This window comes from Panthera uncia, assembly GCF_023721935.1.
Source record: "Panthera uncia isolate 11264 chromosome B3 unlocalized genomic scaffold, Puncia_PCG_1.0 HiC_scaffold_1, whole genome shotgun sequence".
NCBI lineage: Eukaryota > Metazoa > Chordata > Mammalia > Carnivora > Felidae > Panthera > Panthera uncia.
In genome coordinates this window covers 41068667-41081000 of record NW_026057582.1, presented here as the reverse complement: position 1 = coordinate 41081000, position 12334 = coordinate 41068667, and the positions used below count along the sequence as shown (strand labels likewise).

Genomic DNA, 12334 nt, shown 5'->3' with positions numbered 1-12334 from the left:
AAGGATAATACAGATGTTACCACAAAATTTAAAGACTAAAAAAATTCTGGCTAGAGTAGATTCAAGTCTAGATGATCATAGCTTAATTTTTGATTTTTGATTTAGTCAAGTCTCAATAACACCTTTCAGAAAAGATATAGGTGCTACTATGGGGTGCCTGAGTGGCTCAGTCAATTAAGTGTCCACCTTTGGCTCAGGTTATGATCTTATGGTTCTTGGGTTCAAGCCCCGCATCGGCCTGTCTGTCAGCACAAAGCCTGTTTCAGGTCCTCTGTGCCCCTCTCTCTCTGCCCCTCACCTGCTCACACACACACTTTCTCTCTCTCAAAAATAAATAAACATTAAAAAAAAAAAAAAAAGTGGGGTGCCTGGATGGCTCAGTCAGTTAAGCGTCCGACTTCTGCTCAGGTCATGATCTCACGGTTTGTGGATTCGGCCCTGCATTGGGCTCTGTGCTGACAGCTCAGAGCCTAGAGCCTGCTTCGGATTCTGTGTCTCCTTCTCTCTGCCTTTCCCCCACTTTGCTCTGTCTTTCTCTCAAAAATAAATATAAAAAAAATTTAAAAATGTTCATTATTAAAAAAGGAAAGATATATGTGCTGCTAATCAGAATGCATACTTAACATTCCATGCATAAGCTTACGCTTGCTTTAAAAAACTTTAGGGAGTAGCAACAAGTGTCTTAATGCATGTAAACTAAAACTTAAATGTACTACTTATATAGTTGCTGTTATTATGTTGATAAGAATAGTAATGATTAAGATTTCCTAATCTCCTCTCAGTACGTTCAGACTACACAATCCTGTGGATAACATCCATCCTTTATTTTATACTGAACATCTATAGCATTGTTTGGTTTTCACATTTATATCTTGGTATAAGTGGTGTAATTATGGTGTTGTGGTTTCCTTAAAGAAGGAAAGGAAATGATCCTGTAGGTTTACTTTTAGTTTACTTGATTTGTGGCTTTGGGTAAAAATCATTCATCTTCAGGTGATGCTCAAAGCTGTGAAGAATGTGCTTTGTTTAAAAATTGTACTTCTTGTGTCTTGCTCTGTGGCTTCTATTAGAAGTAGCAGTTTGTTGTACGTAACTACTATTTTCTGACCATTTTTATTCTTCTTGGGCCTCTTAGAAAGCAGTGTCAGTTCACAATGGTGCTGTTACTATGAACTACGTATTTTTAGGAAGCTTGGTTGTAGCTGTTGATAGTTGTTAGAGATTTAAAAACTAAATTTAATGTTAACTTTTAGAGATTAAGTAAATACAATTTTATTATATTAAAGCAGTGATAACAATTACAGGCATTGAGAGGCACCCGGGTGGCTCAGTCGGTCAAGCCTCTGACTCTTGGTTTTGGCTCGGGTCATGATCTCCCAGTTTGTGAATTCGAGCCCTGCGTCCAGCTGTGCACTGACAGCGTGAAGTCTGCTTGGGATCCTCCTTCTCCCTCTGTCCCTGCCCTGCTCATGCGCTCTCTCTCTCTCTCAAAAGTAAAAAAAAATTACAGGCACTGATACGTGCAGAGTTACGCAAGATTATGTGATGTGTATTCAAATACTAATATTGCATCCTATTTGATATTTAATATCAAGGCTGCATTCACAGTACTTGTGAAGTTTTACTGATATAATGCTTGTGATTCTGCAGAAGTGATACTTCTCATGTTTTCACATTTGGGACTTCTGCACTCCAGAATAGCAGATCTTTATCCTTTACATGAATGGCATTTTAGCATTTCTAAAAGCTAGTTGCTACTGAGCATTCTCTGTGGTGATTTTCTGTGATGAGTAATTACAGAAGAAACTGTATAATTCTTTTTCTGAAAGAGCTTAGCATCTTAATTGCATGTAATTCGTGTATCAAGCATTAGTGTACATAAGAATCACTTGGTGTTTGTTTAAAAAATGAGGATTTGAGGACTCCAAATCTCTTCAATTTAGTAGGTCTGGGGATGGCAATCCAAGAATCTTTCTTTTTATAATTACATTGGGTGAATTTAATGCAGGTATTACACATTAGTAAAGTAGTCCATACTTAGAAAAACTGGAGACTTATTCAGGAGAAAAATTCAAAATATTTAAGTTTTTTGCATCTTTGTAATGATGGCAAGTGACCTAAAAAATCTAAGATGTTAACAGGCACTGTTAACTTAAGTATGTTCAATATAGCACTCTCTGTTATAAAGAATATTTAGATGTTGAAGCATGTAGCCCACATAAAGAATGATTAGAGTATAATGAGCCTAAAAGATGGCAAAATAAAATGTGTCCTCTCTCACAGGTCATGAGCCTTCTATATTTTTCAATTAATTGAGTGACTACTACCTGTTGGGTTTAATTCCTCTTTTCTGAAATTCTTCTTGGTTTCTAATTCCTAGTGAAGTGTTATATAGGTAGAATCAGAAAGTTATACAAAGTATTAATGATCTCCATATCACTTTTTTATTTTAAGAGATCTCAAAATTTGACTATTAAAAACGAAAAGAGGATACCACACTACTGGTTTAGATCAAATAAGAGTTATGATCATTGGTGATCAAAAGCTACCTAATGAGTCTGATATTAACTTACGTAATATAGGTACTTTTCCTACGATAGCTGAATAACCAATTATGAAAGAGACTATAGATCTAATATGAACTAATTTTTAAAAATCTAATATTACCTTCCTCTTTAATGTTGAATAATAAGTGGCCTGAGTTTATGGATTTTTTGTTTGTTTTTTGAGCCTTGGAAATATTTCCCCTTCCTAACATAAAACAGTGCTTCCCTAGCATAGTTTATTCAATTGGCAGTTCTTATCTTTGCATTAAAGATAAGGAATCTGTAATGTATAGAAGTGTATGGTTACCTTTCTAGTGGTTCAAAGGTATTAATTAGGATTGGAATTTGTATCTCCACTTGAATGTTGCCATTAACTCCTGGTAAATACAGCTGTCCATAAAACATTCTAAAACTGCTCTTCTTTTGCTTTTTTTGGAATATAAAAATAACACATTGTACTTGAAAAATAAGGAAAATGTAAAGGACAGAATTGTTAATTTTAGTAACTTACATATAAAATGTATATTCATATGTACAATATATAAAATTTTACACTAAAATTTATTTGATTATTTATATATCTTTGTGACAAATGCTTTTTAAGACTCAAGATTTTTTCATGCTTTCTGGTTACTGTTTTGTACATCAGTTGTATCAGATCTCATGGAAGTTAAGGTTCATGGAGTAGAGGAGGTTTAGCTTAAACTGGTGAATGGACTGACTTTTGTAGAATGTGCTGTAGGCTTACTAAGGCTTTTTTTTTTTTTTTAATGTTTATTTATTTTGAGAGAGAGCACACGTAAGCAGGGCAGAGAGACAGGGAGAGACAGAATCCCACGCAGGCTCCGTGCTGTCAGTGCAGAGCTCAACTGGGGACGTGAACTCACCAACTGTGAGATCATGACCTGAGCCGAAATCTAGAGTCAGATGCTTAACCAACTGAGCTACCCAGGTGCCCCAAAGCTTTTTAATTTAGTTAGAACCTCTTATGACAAGTGTTTTTATAATCAGATTCAACCACAAATGTTTTCAAAACCAGGACTAGAAGATCATTTAGAAAGTACTAAGCAACAAAGAAATCTATGCCTTCCTGTGATGTGCTTTAACCTGTTGTTTAAATGGCCTTCCAAAAGACTTAGCATTCCCATGATATTTTGTCAATATCATTATACATTTGTTAAGTTTCTTGATTTCTGAAGTTCTGGACCTTGGCTGCAGAGGGATTTCTGTATCACAAATGAGTTTATGTAACAAAACTATTGGTTTTACCTAGAGTATGTAATTTTAAAGTTTTTATCCACTATGTGAAATATTTTAATTAATATATAAATGTATATATAAATATTTTATTAATTTTAACTGGTATACACAGATACAACAATAATATTTTCTTTTTGCAAAGTCAGAATTCTTGACTTCTCTCCTGTGTTCATTTTATGCCTCTGCCCCATACCTATTTATTATGCATTTTGATTCCCCCTTAACAAAACTGTAGCTCATTGATTAGCCTTCTGCTTCTCAATTTCTTTATAAAAGAGGATAGCGATTCCTACCTGGCAGAGGCTGCTGTGAGAATTAGGACATGGTAGAAGCTTAATAGGTGATAGCCAATTACATCTTTGGAGAGATAAAGTTAATTTACTGTTGTTCTCTTACTATCCTCCAGCATCTAACAGTGCTATTTTCATGGGTAGATCTTTTTGTATTTAGTAGTTAGATAGATCCCTGTTGCTTTTGTTTCTTTTAATTCTCAAGTGTAGAGTTAGGCTTCATATATTTGTTTGCATTAGCATTGTTTTGTCTACCCTGATCAGTTATTGAGAGAGACTTAGCTTTGTCGTTTTCAAATTAAGTTTTTGTATCTGTATTTAACATAATAACAGAGATACTGCTTTTGTAAGTTTTGCACTCAATAGTCTATTTAAATATCATTTTTGTCAAGTAGAAAACATTTCATAGAATTACTAAATCCTTATAGTCAGACTTTTTCCTCTTGGCATACTGTAATAGACATCTTGAACTTAAAAAAAAGCTAAATATACTGTATACACCAGTTTATATATACCAATTAATTATTTCACTCTTATCAAAATGCCAGAGTCACTCTTCAGTGCCTGAAGAGTGTTTGGTGTTCTTTTAGATGATACTTCTAACATGGAAGTTATAGAGGAAACTTGTTCTAGATGGAACTTCTTCATGATTTTCATAATCGGGGATGTCTTGATTAATAGGTTCACTGTGTTGTTGGGGTTTCTATTTGTCTTTCAGAAAATCTTGAGAAGTTATGTAGCTTTTCAGACTTGTATAAAGTACTCAAATACATACCTTTGTATAGTCCGTGAATTAAAAAAAAAAAAAAGTAAACGGTTTCTCTTCGTTCACTCAAAGTTGGAAGCATTCTTATATAAAATCATAAAATTGTTGGTGCCACAGTTCTCTTTTGAGAAGTTTTTTTGGTTCTTACATTATTTCTATTCATGATAAAGTATGTTGAAGTTAAAAGTATTTTTTCCTTCAAAAATCTGATTATTTCAGAGATTATTTTAAGTTAGTTTATTTATTAATAAATCACCACCGTCAGCGCATAGCCCGACATGGGGCTCTGACTCGCGAACTGTGAGATCAAGCCCTGCGCCAAAATCGAGAGTTGGACACTTAACTGAGCCAACCAGGCACCCCTTAAAGTGATTATTTTAAAAAACAAGAATTAAAGATTTTAAATTGTTGAAATTTCTCATCAGAACATTTTGATTTGAGGCTGCCATTGATTAATGATGAAACACTGTGGAAAACATTTTGCATAAATTTGATATTATGGATTGTTCTGATATTTTCATGTTCCTTCCTCACACCTCCACTTAAATGTGTGTGCACATGGGTGTGTATGTGTGTGTCCGTTGTTACCATCTTATATATTGTAGCCTTTAAGGAAAATTGGAACTTTTAAGCTTTTATTCTTTAATATACTTATGGATATTAATACAAACATGAAGGATTATTTTAAGTTTGGTATAATAATTTCATGATCTTGAAGTTTTAAAAGAACAGTGGTGTATTTATTAGATTTGATGACACCATATGAATCATAATTTTGTTACAAATGTTTAGAGCACTGTTAATCAAGTGTAGATTAGTAATGTAATTGTTGGAGGATATTGTGTTTTATCCTGTCGTTGTGTTTGCAGCGGTCATTAATTTCTGCGTTATTGACTGTACAACACGGCTCCTTTTGTGCAAACATGGTTCTCTGAATATGTGCTTCAGGAACTTTTCATTTTCTCTGCATTGTCTCCTGCGTGTAAGAGAATTTAAACTAGATGTCTTTACTTTTGGAGAAAGAACTGACTGAGGTAGATAAATACTGAAGAAGTTGAGTGCTCTTACATAAGTTCTTAGCATGAAAAAAATAAGTTTATGATTAAATATTATTAAAGCAAAGTAATGTAGAGTTTCCCTTTATTAACATTAATTTATTCTGTTAGAATGAAAAAGCATCTAGAATTGTGGAAGTTGGGATTACATCTTAAAATAACTATTTCTGTGTATATGGTATTTTCATACAATACACAAACATATATTGATACGTGTTTGCATTATAAGTATCTGAGGTAAGGATTCCACCTTTTTATATTTTATTTCTTCATAATGATGGGCAATCAGGTGTCTTCTGAGAGCATTTTCTTTTTAATACACTTGGTAACTTTAGATGTTAAAATAAGAGTATGTTTCTGGAAAATTAAGCCTATAAAATTTTTTTTAATGTAGTAAAAGTAAAAACTTCTGAGAAAGCTGTGCAATTATAACTGACTTTTGAAATTTAAGAAAATTTCATCTTTCTGATGTTTCCTTGTTTCAACCTTTAATTCTAAATTTCTTAATCCTTCTCCAGCAAAAGAAAAATGTTGAATCTTATGACTTTAGAATTTGTTACCCAATAGACTTCTACTAAAGGAAGTTATCATGCAAATAAGTAGAGGTAGTACAATAATCCAAGAAGCATTCCTAGAAGTCAAACAGTTTCTGGAAGTTAGAGATACTTCATTGATAACTGTTCTGAACAAAACCCATAATACTTCTTTTTTTGTAAACCAGGTTTTTTTTTTGCTCATTCTTCCAGGATTAAAGGTAATTTAATCACTGGTGCTTTGATTAGGTTGCTAAATGAATGGAGACACTTAGGCAGTTGGGAGCAGCCATGTAACCTGTGTTCAGTATCTACAGAATGAAAAATGTACTGTGTACATTTTAAAAGCTTTTGGAAAAAAAAATAATGGTTCTTACAAATATTAAGCCTTAACTAAATAGCAGCAATATTGTTCTCTGCAGTGACATGTTTACTTAGTGTGCATAAATTCTCTGATATCTCTTGCTTCTTGTAGTGTTTGATGATGGTGATGAGAGAACACTGAGACGCACTTCACTTTGCCTAAAAGGAGAGAGACATTTTGCCGAGAGTGAGGTAGGGTGACATGGATGGACTTTTTGAGTTGAATAACTTCTAACATCGAGGCAAGATGTGATTTAATTTGTCTGTTGTTTCTTATCTAGACACTTGACCAGCTTCCCTTAACAAATCCAGAGCATTTTGGAACTCCTGTAATTGCAAAGAAGACGAACAGAGGAAGGAGGTCGTCTCTTCCTGTGTGAGTGTTTCATATACAGTAATATTACAGTTATTACAACATTAAACAAATGAGTCTTCTAAGATGGCTAAAATTGTTCAGGTAACTTTTCCATAGTATCTTGTATCATTATGTTAGACATTTTACCTTGAGCAGACCTTGTTCTTAATTATTCCCATTACTCTGAGAATTATCATAACTCCTTTTTCAAAAAGGGTTATTTTTGTCTTGAGTTACTTTGCCAAATTTCTTAATTGATACGATGTGTTTTTCTATTTTAAGTGAGTATATGTATTTTTTAACCTTTTTATTTCAAAAACATTCCAAACTTAAAAATCGTGCAATAAACTTTCATATACTCATCATCTAGATTCAGTAATTGTTAAAATTTTTGGCACATTTGCTTTATCATTTCCTCTGTGGATATGTAGCTATTTTTTAACTTAATGATTATTTTTTATTATTACTATTTTTTAACTTTTATTTTTTGAGAGAGAGATGCACACGCAAGTATGGGAGAGGCAGAGAGAGAGAATCCCAAGCAGGCTCCACACTGTCAGTGCAGAGTCTGACTTGGGGCTCGAACCCACGGACCATGAGATCATGACTTGAGCCAAATCCAAGAGTCCAACACTTGACTGAGCCACCCAGGCGCCCTAATGATAATTTTAATTGGTTGAACCTTCTGAAAGTATATTATAAGCATCAGACCTACCTTTAAATACTTTAAGAATAAGGAAATTCTCTTATATAGCCAAAGTATGATTATCAAATTCAGAAAATTCAACATTAATAAAATGATATTATCTAGTAAGGTATAGTCCATATTTTAAATTTTGCCACTTGTTCCAATAATAGCCTTTATAGGCATCCACTGAATCCAGGGTCCAACCCAAGATCATGCATTACATTTTGTTTACATGGTTCTTTTTTTTTTTTTTTTTTTTTTTTTGGACAGAGAGGGTGGAAGAGAGCGAGGGGCAGAGAAAGAGAGAATACCACGAGTGGCAGAGGGAGAGGGAAGCAAGGGCTTACCCCAAGTAGGGCTCAGCTTACTTGATGCGGGACTTGAACACAGGAACCATGAGATCTGACCTGAGCTGAAGTCAGATACTTAACTGACTGAGCCACCGGGGCGCCCTAGTTTTGTTTTTTTATAATTTTTTTTTTAAGTTTACTTACTTATTTAGAGAGAGGCAGAGACAGCACAAGCAGGGGAGGGGCAGAGAGGGAGAGAGAAATCCAAGCAGGCTCCGTGCTGTCAGCTTAGAGCCTGACATGGGGCTTGAACTCATGAAATGTGAGATTAAGACCCAAGCTGAAACCGAGAATCAGACGCTCAACTGATTATGCCACCCAGGCGCCCCTGAGCATCCTAGTTTATATAGTTCTTAAATCTCCTTTAATATGGAAAAGTTCTTCAGTTTTTTTGTTTTTTGTTTTGTTTTTTTTTTTTTTTGGTATTTTCCCGACATTGATATTTTTGAAGAGTACAGGCCCGTTTTGTAGACTGTTCCTCACCATGGGTTTGTTTGCTTGTTTAATTGTGTAGATAAGCTAATTTAAATAAACCTTCACATGTTTTTTTGATGAGATCTTTTCATAACCTGTTAGGAAGTAGAGTTACATCTGGCATATATAAAAGGTAGAAGGATAATCTTTTTAAAAAAATGTATTTGGCACAGTAAGTACTTCATGGTGACATAATTAGGCTTTTCTGTCCCAGCTGGTGGTTGGCATAAGAGCTAAGTCCAAATCCTCATTCATCTAGTGGCATGGACTCAGAGTCATCATGGACAGCTCAGGACTACTTTGGGACTAGGGAAGTATCCATCTCTTCAATTTCAGTAAGAGGCTACTCCTACTCTGGAGTAATCCAGATTAGAAATTGAATTGTACATGTTAAATTCACACCACTCTGTCTCAACAATGGTTTATGTTAAGATCATGATAGAGTTATTTTGACTTTTAGTAATGAGGACGAAAAGGAAGAAGAAAGTAGTGAAGAGGAAGATGACGATAAGCGACGTCTCAATGACGAATTGTTAGGAAAAGTTGTAAGTGTGATATCAACATCTGAGAAGACTGATGGGTATCCTGCTTTGGTAAGTAAGATTTCTTTGCAGAATTAATCAACCATTTAAAATTTTGTTTAACATGGATCTTTAAAAAGCATTTAAAATATTTTGAAAGTATTACCCAAATTTAATTTGGACTTTATTGCAACATTGAGCAATCCTACTTAGGTCTCACACACTTCACTGTTTTCCTTTGTTATTTCCTTTAATTTTCTATAATCAGTCATTTATTGGGATCTTTCAGTTTTTCCTTGAAAATGTGTGCAGTGGTCTCTTTTTATCCTATTCCTGTTACCATTTTACACTTGATTTATGGTAATTTCCTCCAAGTTCCCTTAACTTGATTCTTGGGTTTTTTGCTAAATTTAGACAAATTTTCCAGAAGCAACTTCTGTAGAGTAGTTTTTAAACACTGATTTAATCATAGTAGTCCCATTCTCAAAAACAAACCCCAAAAAACTTTCACGGACTGCCTAATGGATCAATTCTGGATTCTTTAGATGGATTTCTGAGGCTATCCTAGCTCTTAGCTTCCCATTTTCAGTGTAAGCTTCATACTCAGGTTCTCTCTTAACTGCTCTCTGTGTAAAAGACTTCTCTTCCAAACCTTTACCCTTTTGCCTTAAATCAATTAGTATTTACTGAGGATGTGCAGGGAGTTCCACCTCTAAGTTGCTTAGAAGAGAGAAAACTATGAACCTTGTAACACATTGCTCTTGAGGACCTTATTGTATACATCTAAGACATTACATAGCAATTAAAGTTTATATAGTCATTTTTAAAACTTGGCGCAGACACTGGAGTAGGAAAGGGAGTATTGGGGAAAGGAAGGGTGGGTACACCTAGGTTTTGCAAATAGTAAGTCTTGGATGGGTTGGTAGGGAAATCTAATCTTTGCTTACTCGGGGAAGGAATGAGAAGAAGGGATGGGCAAGAGAATTATTTCATGAGAGGAATCAATAATACTTGGTAATACCTGTCTCCATTTTCTCCTTTTTGTACTCCTCTCCTTTTAAGTGTCTTAACATTCAGCTCAAGGCCTACGTTTTCTTCAGTCTCCCTTAACTACTCTAACATAACTATTCCCCTTTTCTGAGTTTTGATATGACATATATCTCTAACAACAGTGCTGGCACAAAATGTGTCCCGAATTAGATTAGAATCCTTTAGTGAACCGAGGCCAATTTTTAATGTTTCTGTGTGCATGTAAGTATATTACTCAGTTGCTATATATAGTAAGTTTACCTAGAAAAAGTCTGAAAATCCTTTGAGTCTTTCAGTTGTACAGGCAAACAAGTAAATGGGTTTGGATTCAGAATTTTCAGGTCATAATTTGCCAAGAGATTTTTTTTAAGAGATTTTTTTAATCCCTTCATTTACTCAACAGACTTATTTGCCAGGGAATGTAGAAAATAAAAGATGAGTAAGACACTAATCTCACATTTTATTAATATTGTAATTTTAATGCAGAGAATAATTCAAGTAACTATATACACAATAGTATATGTTCAACATTAGGACTTCTTGTCCTGAAAATTTACATTTATTGAAGGAAATCCAGAAAGTCTTCATGAAGCTGTTGCTTTTGAACTGAGCCTTGACAGATTTAAAGTTAGTTAAGCAGAGCTTCTCTAGAGGACTTTCTTAGAGGAAAACAGTAAAAGCAGAAAAGCAAAGGGTTTGCTCATGGAACTATTTGCTCTGGAAATCCATTTTGGCTAAATGTTAAACAACAATAGGGGAATAATAGGAAATAAGACTGGGAAGATAATTTGGATCTAGGGCAGAAGAGTCTTTAAAAGTTCACCCCAGGAATGTGACCATAATTCTGCATAGAATTTTGCAGAAGAGTAACATTATTGAGCTGCATGTTTAGGAATGTTAATGAGGCAGTAGTATGTTGAATGGATTGTTGGAAACACTGGAGATGACAGGAATCAATTTGGAGGCCATTCTAGTGGTTCACAGGTGAGGTAATTAAGCCCTGGGCTGTGCCTACTCATCCTTTAAGACTTAATCTTAAGCCTTTGCTGCCATACCTCTTCCTTCCCCAGATTGGGTTAAGTCTTCCTCCTAGGTGTTTTCATCTCTGTACTTATCCTCCATCGTGTTGTTTTGTGTTTACCTCTCCATTGTGCCATTAGCTCCTTAAGGGCAGACAGAACTCTACTATTTGTCTAATAATTACCAGCGTCTAACGAACACACAAACATTTACTGCCATCTGATGTTAAGGCAGCTGATACAACAGCCAAGAATTTTTAATTATCTGGATATAGACTGTTTAATATGATAGCCATGAGTCCTACGTGACTGTTTACATTTACATGTGATTTAATTAAAATTAAATAGAATTAAAAATTCAGTCTCTCAGTTGCACTACCACATTTTAAGTGCTTAGCAGTGCAGATAACAGAACATTTCCATCATTGCATAAAGTTCTGTGGGTGGTGCTAGATTGTAGCAGAGGGGGGCTAGTGTTAGGGGTGATAATGAGCAGGTAAATTTCAGCAATTCATTGGTAGACTTTATTTTTAAAAAATATTAAGTGCCATAAAGAATGTATAGAGATTAGCTATTTACTAATGTTCAGACATTTGTTACTTTTAAAAGTTAAGAAATTAAAAAGTTCTTAGATTTTCTTTGATTTGCTTTCATTACTAAAAATTGTAATGCCCTGGTAAGAAAGGGAACTTAGATATTTATTTTAAACAGATAGCAGATTTCAAAACAGATCTTGATTCAAGGATATTTTTAAACCTTATACTATGCCACATTTTCATCACAGATCATATGTTTGACTTTTTGGACAAGAAATGATTACGTAGCTTAGAAGAAATCAAATTTTTTAAAGTGGTGGTCATATTATTTATATTGTATTAACTATTTATTGTATGATCTAATAACTGAATAAATTAAATATCCAGAAAACCAATATGTTAAAGAAAAATCACAAGGCAACCTTCTTTTTTAAGTAATTCATTTATAATGGAAATTATTAATAATTAAACTCTTTCTTAACAAAATATAATTCATTTGAGAAGTGAGGGGGATCCAGAACTACTCTTTTTAAAAATGTATATTTTTTT

The 12334-nt window shown here is 34.1% G+C and overlaps 1 protein-coding gene across 2 annotated transcripts in view; it reads left to right on the top strand.

Moving 5' to 3' along the window:
- The window catches only part of ARID4A (AT-rich interaction domain 4A), a 69433-nt gene that overhangs the window by 7331 nt on the left and 49768 nt on the right, over window positions 1–12334 (top strand). For both annotated transcript variants that reach the window (XM_049612682.1, XM_049612681.1), the window contains exons 6-8: window positions 6926–7005; window positions 7095–7189; window positions 9141–9273. In XM_049612682.1, coding sequence (XP_049468639.1) covers window positions 6926–7005; window positions 7095–7189; window positions 9141–9273 — 308 coding nt within the window. The remainder of the gene's footprint in view (window positions 1–6925; window positions 7006–7094; window positions 7190–9140; window positions 9274–12334) is intronic.